This window comes from Miniopterus natalensis, chromosome 11 (genome assembly GCF_054644295.1).
Source record: "Miniopterus natalensis isolate mMinNat1 chromosome 11, mMinNat1.hap1, whole genome shotgun sequence".
NCBI classification, from domain to species: Eukaryota; Metazoa; Chordata; class Mammalia; order Chiroptera; family Miniopteridae; genus Miniopterus; species Miniopterus natalensis.
Window position 1 is genome coordinate 68,398,166 of NC_142091.1, and position 15,854 is coordinate 68,414,019.

General features: G+C 40.5%; 1 protein-coding gene and 1 pseudogene across 1 annotated transcript; both read left to right on the plus strand.

Annotated features, from left to right (window-relative positions):
* The first annotated feature begins 6,843 nt into the window (after window positions 1–6,843).
* On the plus strand, window positions 6,844–7,900 carry LOC107530281 (olfactory receptor 4A15-like). Its single transcript, XM_016203968.2, has one exon. The coding sequence runs from the start codon at window positions 6,983–6,985 to the stop codon at window positions 7,898–7,900; it is 918 nt and encodes a 305-aa protein (XP_016059454.1). The 5' UTR covers window positions 6,844–6,982.
* A 5,148-nt stretch (window positions 7,901–13,048) lies between these two features.
* LOC107530266 (olfactory receptor 4A15-like) lies at window positions 13,049–13,989 on the plus strand (annotated as a pseudogene).
* Window positions 13,990–15,854: the final 1,865 nt, after the last annotated feature.

Consider the following 15,854-nt stretch of genomic DNA (forward strand, 5'->3'; position numbering starts at 1 on the left):
CAAATTCTTAACCCATGCCCTTTATTGTTAGATTATAATAAACAATGTTGACCTAATAATCTCTTTTTGATATGACCATAATCATTACAATTACTTTAATGCTACTTCAGAGGTAAGTTTATGTGGGAGCAATTTTGTCAGCACACCCCCCCCCCCCCATACCACCCCACACAGTGACAACGGGAGCTCCCAAATGTTAAGAAAAATGTGGCACTGCTTTCATTGAACAGCTCTCTATCTTGGCCTCTCCCTTTGCCCCAAATGTTGCCTCGTCTAACCCCTTCCAAAGCATGAGCCCCCAGACTCTTCCACAACATATCAAAACAACTGTCCCAGTGGTAACGTGCCGTGGTTTGACCACAGGAAAGACCAGATTCGACTCGGGTTGCGATTTCTTTTCTCTGGGTGCGTTAGCTTCGCACCTCACATACTTGCTTCCTCACCTGTAAAGTGAGAATAGTAATGTCCACCTAACAGGTTGTTATGAGAATTGCCTGACATTTGAAGAATCAGGGCGAGAATGAAATATTACTGTATCTGAAAAGCGTTGAAAAATAAAGATTACTATGCATGCAAGGCGATAATTAACAAGCATCAGTACCATTGAGAAACTTACCTTGGCCGTCTTAGATGATCTCGATGATGTTTGGGGGTGTCGCAAGACAATCCCAGATTCAAATGGACAGCCTCTAGTAATAAGTAACTTTCAATATGAAAGATATGTCACATTTGGGAAGAGCCTATCAAGGCAATTCACTGTCACATTAATAGTTGTTAAGAAATTGTATATATTGACCCTGTGAAATTTTTTTTGGTGTATCAATTATACTTCATTAAACCTCTTAAAAAAGGAAACTTTTTCCACCTAAAGCCTCAAAACTTTATCACAGAAAACCTGTTCAAACCCTGTTTTCTGGTTTTGAATTTAGAATGGGTTCACTTGAAATACTGTGGAAATAGTCTTACGCAGATGGCTTTGGCCCTGCAGGGCAAGAGACGCACAGTGTGGAGGAAGCGCATGCAGATGGCTCGCTCTGCCTGTGACCACTCTTGCTCTGGACCAACACACACACTGTCTCCTTGCCTTGTGCAGATACTTAAAGGGGTTTCTATAAACCTTCAGGCACCTTGTCTTGTAGCTACTGCTTTCTCTCCCAGGAATTAATTATCTCCGTTGATGGAAGGGCTTTGTCTTCAAGGCAGGTATTCTGGGGAGATGCGCTGAAAACACTAATTCTTCAGTGGGGATTGTCTCCTCTGCCCTTGGAAGCTTAGCGTGAAGGGACCTTCCTCTATATGAACCTGTGCTGCTGAGGAAGCCGAATGCCACGTGGGCAGCTGGCGTAGTGCCGGCGTGTGGGCCTGGGGTGAAGTTCCCCTGTGGACTCAGGCCACAGAAGAGTGGCTATTTTCTTATTAATATTAATTCATTATTGGAAAACCACCATTGATTGCTTGAGAGCTAGATCAGTGAGGTCATAAAATGAATGGCAGTCATTTTAAAGTTCTTGACTCTAAAAGCTGTTCCCCCACGCCCCAGATTTATTGAAGTATCCTGCACAAATTAGATTGTACATACTTAAGGTGTATACCTTGATATTTTGGTATAAGTACACATTATGAAATAATCACTACACTCAAGCTAATAGGTATTTCACATATTCATCATACATCATTACTATTTTTTGTGGTAACGCTTAAAATCTAGCAAATGTCAAGTATGCAGTACAGTATTGTTAAATACAATCAGTATTGTTAAATATAATCGCACTGCTGTACAGGAGATTTCCAGAAACTATTCATTTTGCATAACTGAGACTTTGTTTCCCTGACCCACATCTTCGTATTTCTCTCTTCCCCAGCCTCTGGCAACCACCATTATACTCTGCTTCTATAAGTTAGACGATTTTCCACATATAAGTAAGGTCAAGAAGTATTTCTCTTTCTCCGTCTTATTTCACTTAACATAATGTCCTTTAGGTCCATGTTTCACAAATGGCAAGTTTCATTCTTTTAAAAGACTATATAATATTCCACTGTACATATAGACCACACTGGCCATTCATCCATCAATGGACATCTCAGCTGTTTCCGTATATTGGCTGTTGTGACTAATGCTGCAGTGAACATGAGTGCAGAGATCTCTTTGAGATACTGATTTCAAGCCCTTTGGATATATACCCAGAAGTGGGGTTAATGGGACAAAAGTAGGTCTATTTTTGATTTTTTGCGAACTCTCCGTATTATTTTCTGTAATGGCTGTGCCCATTTATATTCCCTCCAACAGTACAGGAATGTTCCCTTCTTTCTACAGCTTTACCAACACTTGTTATCTTTTATCCTTTAGTAATGATACTTCATTGAGGTTTCAATTGCATTTTGCTGATGATTGGTGCTGTTGAATACCATTTTTTTTTTAAACCACCAAACCAGCACTGCAAGAAACGCTAAAGGGACTGTTGTAAGAAGAAGAAATATATATATAGAGAGGAACATGGGCATAAAGAGTTAAAATGGCAACAAATAAGTACCATCAATAGTAACCTTAAATGTAAATGGCTTAAATGCTCCAATCAAAAGACATAGGGTAGCTGAATGGATAAGAAAACATGACCCAAATATATGCTGTCTACAAGAGACCCACCTCAGAACAAAAGACACACACAGACTGAGAGTGAAGGGATGGAAAAATTTCTCCATGCAAATGGAAATGAAAAAAAAAAGCTGGGGTAGCAATACTCATATCTGACAAAATAGACTTTGAAATGACGGCCTTAACAAGAGACAATGAAGGTCACTATGTAACACTAAAGCGATGGATCCAACAAGAGGATATAACCCTGGTAAACATATGCACCCAATACAGGAGCACCTAATTTATAAAAAAGTTCTGGAGGACTTTAAGGGAGAGATTGACAGCAATACGGTCATAATAAGGGGCTTTAACACCCCACTGACTTCAGTGGATAGATCTTCCAGACAAAAAAACCAACAAGGAGACAGTGACTCTAGATGACACACTAGATCAGATGGATTTAATTGGCATTTACAGAATATTCCACCCCGAAGCTGCAGAATATACATTCTTCTCAAGTGCACACGGGACGTTCTCAAAGACAGACCACATGTTAGGACAAAAAACAAGTCTCTACAAGTTCAAAAAGATTGAAATCATATCAAGCATCTTCTCGGGTCACAATGGCATGAAACTAGAAATCAACTACAATAAAAACACCCCAAAACATTCAAACACATGGAGGCTGAATAGCATGTTATTAAATAATGACTGGGTTACCAATGAGATCAAGGAAGAAATGAATACCTTTTTATAATAAATGTCACAGTCTTTGTTGCTTTCTTCACTTTTTCATCAGTGCCCCATTTCTGTCTGACTTTTAAAGATTCTATGATTTACACTTATTATTCAACTATGTAGATATTATATTAGGAGGTCATGACAAACTTTCAGGATTCTGAGTAAAGTTCCCAAATTTATGCAAGATGGATGAGATTCACTCTTTAAACAATTTACCTTAAAAGTATAAATGTCTCCAAAGTGAAAATCAGTTTAAGCAAAACCCCCAAATTTAATAAGCTTTTTCTGACAAATAAAAAATCTGTAATACAATAATTAGTAATTGTAATAAAAACTTGTTATTTACTACAATTTGACCAGTGCTACAAAGACAAGTTATTGTTTCATCCCCATAGGAGCCTGATGAAACATAATGTTATCCTTGCTTTCCAGAAGAATGAACTGATGCTTGGAAAGTTTGGTTTACTGTATGTTGCAGAACTAGATGCCTGAGTAGGATTTCCACCCATTTTTTTTTTATTCTCACCTGAGGATACTTTTTCCATTGCTTTTCAGAGAGAGTGGAAGGGAGGGACAGAGAGACACAGAGAGTGAGGGAGGGAGAGAGAAACATCGATGTACATCGATGGGTTGCCTCCTGCACGCACCCCGACCAGGGCTGGGGATCAAGCCTGCAACTGAGGTACGTGCCCTTGGCTGGAGTAGAACCAGGGGCCCTTCAGTCTGTAGCCTGATGCTCTAACCACTGAGCCAAACAGGCCAGGGCTCCACCCGTGTGTTTTGGCTTTAGAACTTGCAATCTTAAACGCAATGGTACATATCATAATAGTGACACATCCCACGTAACACTTTCTAGCAAAGGGAGATAGGCAATAAGCAAATAAACATAAAAAACCATGCTACATTCAGAGTGAAAAGTGCTTAAAAAAGTGATGTGATGCAGTGACTCAGAGAGCAGGGGGCCACTTTAGAGGGTGCGGTCAAGGAATTGACAGCGTTTATCAGCTGTGTCCAGGGATGAGAGACAGTGAGCTGCAGGTCAGGATTTAGACAGGAGAGTAAATGCATATTTTGTTTCTGCCCAGACTGGACTTTCCCCCTTTGGTGATTTGACCTGAGTTACTCCTTTATGACCTCCCCCAACCCCCAGAGGGCATGGCTCTATCAGGCCTGCCCTGCATGGTGATTATCCTGGTGGCATCTCTGGAGATGCAGAATCTGCCCTCGGTACTACGCTTAAGGCCCCAGTGAATTTAATTAGAGGAGAATCGCCCTTGGAGATGCACCAGCTGAATGGCTCGGGAACCATTCAGTGAAGATAAAGTGTTTGCAGACCTTGGCCCTCACCTCAGAGAGGGCAGTGGCCATCAGTATTCACAGGGCCAGCCTTTTCAGGAATTGAAATGATGGGCTCACAACATAAAGTTGTCGAAACTTCTCTAGAGTATGCATGAGATTTCTCTCCGTGCTCCAGACAGCCGAAAGCTCAGCGGTGCTGTGCGAGAAGGCCGGGGAAGCTGGCCGGGAGCGGGCTGTTGGAAAGGCTATTTCACTCCGTATTTCGCTTTTATTGCTCTAAAGCGCACACGGTAAAATATTTATCTAATCCACGCACAGTTTTCTCTCTCATCAGAATGTTGATTTGACACTTGTCTGTTATTGGGACCAGTTCTGCCGGCGAGGAGTGCTTTGGGTCTCTGTCACAGTCAGAGGGAACCCGGTTTCCTCTCAGCAGGGACAGAGCGGGTCACATGGAAGCAGTTCGCGCTCCGGGGCGGTGCCTGCGATATCTCGCTGTCCGTGTCCACGGAGGCGGCCCCCGAGCATGAAGGACAAGGGAGAAGGCCCGGGCCCAGGCCGGGAACTGGGTGGCTCTCGTCACGCAGGTAACTCAGCGGGCGCGCTGATGCATCAGGGCCCGGAGTCGGCCTTGGAGGACGCAGCGGTGGTGGGAAAAGTCACCGTCTTCTGAAAGCTCTCCTGTGATGGGCCTTGGGGGCATTCTGCTCAGTGAAATAAGGCAGTCACATAAAGACAAGGACCGTATGCTTTCACTTCTATGTAGAATCTAATGAACAAAATAAACAAATAGAAACAGACACAGATGCAGAGAACAGGCTGGCAGCCGTCAGAGGGCAGGGGCGGGGTGGCCGGGTGAAAAAGGCGAGGGGATTAAGCAAAAAACCCCAAACCTCATAGACAGAAAACAGTATGATGATTACCAGAGGAAAAGGGGGTGGGAGGAGACAGGAGAGAGGAAAGGGGAGATAAATGATGATGGAAGGAAACTTCGGGTAATGAACACACAATACAATACACAGATGATGCATGATAGAGTCGTACCCCCAAAACCTGTATAGTTTTATTAACCAGTGTCATCCCAACAGATTTAATTGCCCAGAGAGCGCTAACTTTTTTTTCTATTGGGAGTTTTGATTCCCCCCTACATTGGATTTACTTGATGTACCCAAGTCTTAAGTTTCTAAAAAAAAAAAAAAAAGTTCTATATAATTCTCATATTCAGCCACAATCTTTTGATTACTAAAATATATGGGGACTAATTCAATTCTGTAATACCCTCTTGGATATTTTCATACTATAAAGATCCAGAATAGATTTACTTTTCTAATATCAGTATTCTTTTTAAAAAACTTTAATTTATTTTTCAATTACAGTTTACCTTCAATATTATTCTATATTACTTTCAGATCTACAGCAAAGTGCTTAGAAAATCATGAACTTTAGTATTCTTTTAAGTATAACTATTTGGAGGTTTTTTAATAGGTAGATATTTTTAAATCTTGTGATAGGTTCAATTAATGTGTTCTCTAAGCATTGTTTGTTAATCTATTAAAAATTAGAGAATGCTGCAGCATCAGTAGAACTTGATTGAGTGATTTTCAAAAATCCAAGGTCATTCGGTAGTAAGAAAACTCTTCAATTTCTACTTTTCTGTTTACAGGTGAGTTTCAGCATCTTGCATGTTTTTTGGCCATTTCGATTTATTTTTTTCTTTATTTGCCTGTTTATATGGTTACCCACTTTGCTATTGATTTGTCTTTCATTTGTTATTTACTTAGAGCTCTTTGTCTATTTTAGATATTAACCCTGTGTACATCCTCTAAAATGTAATTTTTCCCCTCAAACTACTTTGGTCTATAGACTTTATGGTATCTATTCCTAAATCCTTTGAACAATTTGATATTGACTGTATGGGATGTCAGTGATAAGAAGATTCTCTCACCTCTAGACTAGAAAGTCCTCTCTTTTATTAACTAGAAAGTAAACATAAAGTAAATCTTGCTTTAGTTTTTCATTAAACCTTTAATCAGCTTTTGTTCTTGTATAAGGCATAAGCTACATGTACACTTTTATTAGCTTCCATTAAAAAGCTGCTTGTGGCAACCCACTTATTTGATGTCTCCTTTCCCCACATGCATCTCGAATTACTCCCCTCTCCACTCGTCTGTGAGATTGCCGAGGCCAGGGCCATGTTTCAGTCGGCCTCCTACTATAATCTCTGAGATCACTGCAATGCAATAAATCTTTATGCCTCTTTGTTGAATGAATACACAACTTATCTTAAGATTTCAGGAAGTCTCGAGTAATAATTATATTTACAGGTAACTTATCCTGAGCTCTGGCGTAAGACGTACAGAAAGACCCATGGACCAAAGGAACAACGTCACTGAGTTTGTCCTGTTGGGGCTCACGCAGAGCCTTTGGGGTCAGAAAGTATTATCTGTTGTGTTCTGGTTTATCTACATTGTGACAGTGGTGGGCAACCTGCTCGTTGTCGTGACTGTCGTGGCCAGCCCCAGCCTGGATGCCCCAATGTACTTCTTTCTGGGCTACTTATCATTTATGGATGTTGCTTACTCGACTACAGTTACCCCGAGTCTGATCATCGGCTTACTGCGTGAGAGGAAAACCATTTCCTTCCAGGCTTGCATGAGCCAGCTTTTCACGGCACACTTGTTCGGTGGTGCCGAGATCCTGCTCCTGGTGGCCATGGCCTATGACCGCTACGTGGCCATCTGTAAACCGTTGCACTATTTGACCGTCATGAGCCAGCGCGTGTGCGTCGGGCTGCTGCTGCTGGCCTGGCTGGGAGGCTTCTTACACGCCGCGGTTCAGCTGCTCTTTGTTTACAACCTTCCCTTCTGTGGCCCCAACGTCATCGACCACTTCATCTGTGACATGTACCCCTTGCTGAACCTTGCCTGCACGGACACCTACGTCATCGGCCTGGTCGTGGTTGCCAACGATGGGGGCATCTGTGCGGTCATCTTCGTGCTCTTGCTCGTCTCCTACGGGGTCATCGTGCGCTCCCTGAAGGCCCCGAGGCAGGAGGGGAGGCACAAGGCTTTGTCCACCTGTGGCTACCACGTCACTGTCGTGGTCCTCTTCTTCGTCCCTTGTATTTTCATGTACGTGAGACCTCCTTCTACCCTCCCCATCGATAAGTCCTTGACCGTGTTTTACACCGTCGTCACCCCCATGCTGAACCCCCTCATCTACACGCTGAGAAACAGGGAGATGAAGAGTGCCATGGAAAGGCTCTGGGCCAGACAAAGAAAATGAGGGAGCAGAGAAGCAGTTCCCTTATTTTCAATGAATTGTTCCTCCCAGGGAAGTAGTGTGTGGCGATTTAACTGCAGTAAGTGTCTCCTCAGGTTGAATGACTCGGGCGTGATGAAGAAACATTTATTATGTGAATACTTCCAGTGATTAAAAAGTGTTTATAAGATTTTCATTATTTCCTAGTCCAATATAGACGTTTTGTTTAAAAGTATTTTTAAGATTTTCGTCATTTGTTGGAAAAAATATGTTCAGTTTTTATGTGTAAAAAGTCTTTGTTGAGACAATAAATTTATGTTCTGTGTGATGAGCTCGCTATAGTTAATACTGTAAATTTACTTTAGTTAATGGAAGACTTTCTCATGTTTTCGCTCTTAAAAATATAACCTTTTTCAGAATTAATAGGGCTCATTACAGATTTCAGAAAATAAAATAAAAATTAAGATGTAAAAACTTGATTCACTTCTCCCCACACAAAGATAGCCCATATTAATACTTGAAGCAAATATCTTATTTTTGTATCTATAAAATACTTTAAATATATAATTTTTCATATTGCTTCTCACGAGAAGGTTGAAGGAAAATGATGTTTCAGAGTTCTAATGTTAATCACGAGGAGGCTAACTATATAAAAATAATCTGAATGAACAAGGCAGATATGCAGAAAAATAAATCATATATTTTTCTGTTTGGGAAATCATATAATCTTCTTATGTGGATCAACTCTGTTGTTATTATATTTTCATGAAGGTGATCCATTAATACTCCTAGATAATTTAGACTATCTGATAATTCTCCTATTTTTCAATAACCCACCTCCTTTTTTGCTTATAGTGTTTCATAACCTTCTGTAGGGACCCAGGCTCTGCCTTATATATATAAAATTAGAATATTCCTTAATCCATGAGCTTCAAATATGCAATACAGAACTACAGATATTTTGGGTGATATCATTGTTAAGAAAGATGCTGACAATATATGCTATTTTTACCTCTCTTATTAATGGAATGCAGATTATTAGGTAACAAAGAGGCCAGGATATATTGTTTTATTTGAAAGTCCTCACTCATAACATCCTCTCTATGAATCACGCTTAAAACAAAACATTGCTTGCCCCTAAGATGGTAGGAAGCATGTGGTCAAAGAAACTGATGATTCTGCCTCTGTGTTTAGTCTGGATTCATAAGGGGCTAAGGCTAGGGGGCTAAGGGTCCTTCTCAAGGGTGAATCACACTGTACGAAAGCCTTGTATCCTGAGTTTTATCGCTGTTCTTATTACATGGAGGTTTCTTATATCCTCCCCAAATCTCCCCAAACATACACTATTCATCAAGTAATATCGCCTTTAACTTTTTCATAATTTATATAATTAATTCTTCCACATTGTTATAGAATGAATGCATGTTTCCTCCCCAAATTCATGACTTAAATGATTTATAATACGGTGGCATTTGGAGGTGGGCCGTTGGGAGGTGATTAGGTCATGAAGGTGGCATCCTCACGAGTGGAATTAGTGTCCTTACAAAAGAGACCCCGGAGAGCTCCCTTGCCCCTCACGCGGGTGAGGACACGGTGGGACACTGGTGTCCGCGAACCGGGAAGCAGGCCCTCACCGGGCGCTGAGTCTGCCAGCACCTTGAGCTGGGGCTCCCCAGCTTCTAGACCTGAGACGTAAATGTTTGATGCCTACCACCTAGTCTGGGGTGTTCTGTTACAGTCGCACAAATGGACTAAGACTTTTAGCTAGCTGCAAAAAAAATTAAGACATCCCTCTTATCTTTTAAACCTCTAATTGCAGAAGCCTTGACGCCCTTACAGCTGCCACTGGTCTCCTGGACCAAAACCAATGCCACAGGCTTTACATTTTCTTATGGAAACACCACACTTCCAGGTTTCACTTTTTGCTGGTTATCTTTTGCTACATGACTAAGACTCCAATTTTTGTAGCTTTAAAAAACAACTGTTTTATTTTATCTCAACATTTTGTATACCAGGAATTCAGGCAGAAGTTGACTGAGTATTTCTTCTGCTTCATGTGGCGTGGACTGAAGTCCCTCTGACTTCCCATGGTTGTCTTTCAGATGAGCTGCATCTGACCACAGTGTCAGGAAATTACTGAATCTCGAATTCCAGTTTTCAAAACAGGGTGTTGGTATTACGCTCCTGCCAAAGTCTCCAGGCTTCAAAGGTTCATATAGCAGGCACTTCTGAGAACACCTGAGCCCTGGGGTTATGGGTTCCAATTGTATTGCATGAGTAACTTCCCGTTATAACTCACCTGGAGTCAGTGCCATTTCTTTCTTGTCACTAGGATGTGAAAGAGATACTAATGAATGTGGTAGGGTTTGTGGAATTCTCTAATGGTCACGGACCATGTTATTCCCATAAATTTGTCCAGTTGGCCTAGGCTTTGTATTTTGGCTAGATTGATCAGTCACAGTTGACTAATAATGTTTACCATAGCTCCCACGTCTTCCCAGGCTTCTTCCTTTAAGGAAGTATTATGGTGTTATCAATGCAATAGATGAATTTATTTAGAGTATGTTCATATCTAAACTTCATTTCTAAAAATTATGACAATAGATGTGGCTTATAGAGAATTACTGTGGATTATTGTGTATTTTGAGGCAATGTCTGTATCAGTTAATATTTGCAATGTCTTATTGCAAAAAAAGTGTCTTATTGGAGCATATAAATTCAGCTTCTGGGCTATTGTAAACATAATATGATCTGGCAAATGTCTGTCATTCAGGTAAGCAGAAAGCATTAGTAACTCTGCATTCAGCTGGAAGGGACTTAGAGATTTAAACCTACGTACATAAGAGTTCTTCAGTTCTGAGTCATAATTTAGTCCACAGTAACCTTTATCATGCCAGATAGTTCTTCTAAACTAAGGATAGCTTCTTCATCTTTTGCCACGTACAGTTAAGAGACAAACAGTGCTAAGATGTACTCTTTAAATCTTAGAAGTAATACATGCAACTTTTAGGGTTGCTGGATTTCATCTATTTCTTTGTTAAGCTGGAAACCACCAACTTTTGGTGGGGTTCAGCACATCATGAAAATCAGCTGGTTCAGATAGGTATTTTATGCGTCTTTACCTAAGGCCCTAAGACCTTAGAAATGCAATATATGTGGATGTGGAGAGGCTCAGTGGAGCCCATAGTAAGCCGTGTTAAGGAAATAACAGTGGAAGCCATCAGGGATTTGATGTAGAGGCAGGCTCTTGTTGGAAAATAATTCATTTCTTATAGAAAGTCAGAACTGGACTGAAAATAAGGAACTGAATGAATGGCCTATAAATCATTATGGCTCTGCTGACATAGATTTAGGCCTTCAGAACTACACCACTGTGATTACTGTGTTTCAATAATTGAAACATCAACTTCAATAAATTCCCCAGCCCCAAGCTTCTCTGCCCCTGAGCCTCAGGGCCTCCCACAACTAGAGTAGGGACCCTTTTTTCTACGGATATGGCTGAATAAAGGAACCTAAGACTGGTTCTCCCTTCATTTTCGCTTAAATATTATTTGCCTTACCTAAAGATTTCCTGATATGAAACCCATAATGCTTATTCACTTTAATTTTTTCTTTTCAAATTACAGGCTTTTCATATATTTGTCTGCTTGCTACTCTTTCTTGGCAAGACCTAAATCTTTTTTCTTTAAGGATTGTTCTAGGGGAGAAAACTGCAGAAGAGATGACTTCATTGGAATTTGTTCCAAATATTCTAATAAACTCATCTATAATGCCCTTATATAGTCTTTCATTTAAATCAGTAATGATGTAAAAAGCTAGAGAGGCTGTGTCTGCCCATGTAAGTGGAAGAATTATTTTTCTGATAGAAATATCTGAGGGATTTCTGACAATTCAAATTTCTGCCTGGGCTGAAGTCTGTCTTCAATTGGTATCTGGTCCTCTAGATGATTTCTTGTTATCTTTCCTGGCATAGATGTCTCTCACTGCTTGTAGAAACTAGTGTACAGTTCCAGTTTCCTGGGGTGAAGTTGGGGAGGGCTAGAGACATACTTTTAATTAGGGGAAAAGTGTCTTCAGGGATAAGCTGACAGAGTGACTGAAAGGCTAAAGAGTTCTGTGAGAACACGCAGTCATTGGCTATTTGAGGAGGATAAATCCCAGCATTTGTCTTGTTAGTTACAGAGAGAGATTAATGGCGAGCGATGGGAATTTTATCCTAAATCCGCAAAGTAAAGTACTTTTTGGTTGCCTCACCATAACTGACTGAGAAGAGGAACATTCAAATAATGAATTTCAGTGTCCTAAAATTTTGGGGGGTGTTTTGTATTGGCAAATAATGGATTTGGCCAAGTTAATTTCCATGAATTTACCAGTTTTTCCATAGCCATGTGAACACAGCAGCTTTGTTTTCCTTTGAAGAAAATTTCCCAGCCGGTGAGAGTGCTTGACTGTGTTTGCAAGTAAACATTTATATTTTATTTTAGTGTCTTTCTGTTCTAGATCATCTGCAGTGGATATTGCAACCCTTGTCTGAAAGACTGAGGTGATAGGGAGTCTGTGTGGAAATATGGGAAGTGTGGCTACATGGAACTATTTCCAGATCTAGTGATCAACTATTGTGCTCTGTGGTCACACAGAGATAGATACACAAGGTATCTACACTCACTCCCAATGAAAGAAGCATCGATTTTAAAGACTAAAGGGAGAGATCCAAGGTGAATTCTTAAAACAACCAAGGGGTGTTCATATGATATATTTAAATATTGCTAATGTCTTAAATATATATTTTCATAGGAGGAAGTCTGAATTGAGAAAATTAAGCTAGCAAAACATAGAAACTAACCAGAATATACAAAATGACTGACTGTTGGGCCTTTGATACTTTTCTCTGTAGACAATCCACTAAGACTTAGAAATGGAACCTCTTACTTGTGTCCCCCCAAAAATCATCTGAAGAGAGACAGAATTGTAAAAGGAAGGCGTCATGGGCTACTAGGAAGAAGAACGGATAGATATTTACTAAAAGTTTATTGCGTGTAAACCCATGTAGAAGGTATACTAATGAAGATTTACTCCAAAACACAATGGATGTATTCGTAGTCCTGTTCGCAGTTTCATTACAGGTTCCATCCTCCTCACCTCATCCCTGAAACAGGCTTTAGAGAAGACTAAATGGGACATAGTAACAATGCGACAGGATTTGTCCTGGACCTCACTCAGGATCCTGAGGGCCAAAAAGCATTATTTGTCCTATTTTTACTCACCTACATTGTGACATGGCGGGCAACCTGCTCACTGTGGTAACTGTCCTTGCCAGCCCCTCCCCGGGCTCCCCCCGTACCTCTTTCTTGTCTGTCACTCAGGGACGCGGCTTATTCCACTGCTGTTTCACCCAAATTGATTATGGACTTACTCCGTTGTCACAAGACAGCCTCCTCCCCAGCTTGCATGGACAGCTCTTTCTGGAACACTTATTTGGGGGTGCCGAAGCCTGCCTTCTGGGGGTGATCTGTAAGCCACGGCACTAGATAACCATGATGACAGCCTGCATCTTGCTGTTGGTGGTGGCCGGGGTTGGAGGTTCTGTGCATTCTGTGGTTCAACTTCTTTTCGAGTACAGTCTCCCCTTTGCGGCCTCAGTGTCATTGACCACTTCATCTGTGACATGTACCCACTACTGGAACTTGCCTGCACGGACACCTACTCTGTAGGCCTCACTGCAGTTGCCAGTGGCGGGGCAATCTGTACGGTCACCTTCATTTTTCTACTGATCTCCTAGGTTGTCACCTAAGTTCCCTTAGGACTCCCAACCAGGACGGGAGGCGCAGGCCCTGTGTGCCTGCAGTTCTCACATCGAGGTGGTGGCCCCCTGTTTTGTTCCCTGTGTTTTCCTGAATGTTAGACCTGTTTCTAACTTCCCCATTGATAAATCCATAGCTGTGGCTTGTACTGTTATTACTCCAATGTTGAATCCTTTAATATACACTTTGATTTTGGAAATGAAAAGAGCTATGAAAAAGCTTTGGAGTAAAAAAGTAACTAGAGATAGAATGCATTTGTTACTAATTTTGAAGGAACGAACAGGGAATCCATTGCAACAATGGATGACTTAGTCAACTCAACGGGTTCTCTAGGGATGTTTTTCTTTATTTACACAAAAGCATCAAAAAATAGAATAAATTGTTCTTTTAGATGAGAGTCAATCTAATAGAGAAATTCTGGAGGCTGGATAAAAGGCATAGGTATTTGTCCTATCAGAAGGAAAAATACTCTAAGTTCACCCTGTAACTCTTTAGAAGAAAGTTTCTTTCCTTTGAAAAGTGAAAAACAAGCCATCTTTGAAAATTTGCTTTTACCCAATTTTGCTAATATTTAGAACAAATTTCTGGGGTGACGCAGTTCATATTTGTTATTCTATCCGCCCAGCAGCTTTCCGTGGCTGCCTTACGCATTTTGTCTTTAAGATTATTTCCGTCCCTCAGGTTGACATCTCCGCATTGGAAGTTCAGGATGTTTAGATGGGAGATGATACCGTATTTGGTTAAAGACAGTCAGTGAGCAGTTCTGTTAGATGGGATGTTGGGTGTGTTCACATTCACAGGTTGGCATGAACCTGTGTGGGGTGGTCGACAATGAAAACAGGTTCTAGTTCTTGATTAGAGGATAGAAAACCATACTCACCCAAGGTGTAAAGGTATTTTCATGCCTTTCCTCACCATATACCATGTGGCCTTGTCTCTTTCTTCAATGGACTAAATCACTAGGGCAATAGAAAAAAGAAGTTTCAGGCATCCATCAGGAAGGTTTTTATTTTTCAAATTCCAGAAATAGTAAGGGTATAGACATGGAGACATTTAGGGACATCAGCAGAGCAACACGGAGGGGAGAGAAACAGCTCTGAAATTCCAAAAGAACATTTCCCATATTGCCAGGGAAAGGAACATGCTTAGCTAGACAGACAAAGAATAAACCTTTTATTGCTAAAGTAAATAATAATCCTGGATCAGAAATACAGTAGACTCAAGGAACTTAACAAGAGCATAGTTAGAATGGGGTTTTAATCTATTCTTTTAATTTGTAGTAACTATATTTATTTAGAAAAATACATGCAAATGTGACTGATATGCACATGTAGGTACTTATAAATGCATCTAAAATTCATTGCTTGAAATATAATTACAAAATACTACTTATGACAGCCTTCCTGCTAATTTTTCATGTAGTTTTGACTATTATATATACTTGGAGGTTGAAACATGAATTTTTATTATTTTCAGAATGATTGATGCTAGGATTAGTTTGCTACCAAAATGGATGGGAAAGAAATGGTGGACACTGGGGAGAATGGGGAGGCAAAATTCCCAAGGCCACAGCCCCAGTGAGGGCCCAGAGCCCACAGTTCATGGCTGGGAGGGGCCCTGAGCAGCCTCTGTGCAGCTCCAGTATATTAATGCATGGCTGTGAAGAGAGGAAAGACCTTGGAATCTTCCAGGAAAAATGTTAACAGTCAACTGCTTCCTATAGGAGTACATGACCTTCAAATTGATGTCAAAGTGAGTATAGAGGATGGGAAGGGCTGGGCCAATGATACGGCTATTTACAGAAGATCTACGTTACTTTATGATTTTTAGTATATGATTCTATGTTAGTTCCATCTATGCAAATTAGTTATACTGGAGATAATAAAGCTATCCTCAAAGCCCATCTCCTTTTTTAACTGTTTAGATGAAGGGAAATATGGTGTTGTGGGTTCTAACCTTGATTTTTAATGTTAACTCATAATTATATTAAGATACATATTGAAAATAAGTCTATTTTCATATGTTCTCTTCTAGATTTTAAAATTATATTAAAATGTCTGTGCAAATAAGCAGCATCATTACAATTTTTTTCTCATTTAACATTATAAATGTGCTTCACCATCTGTGTCCTCATATTTAGTATTTTAGTCACAGCATCTTAATGAGTAGTAGTCTGA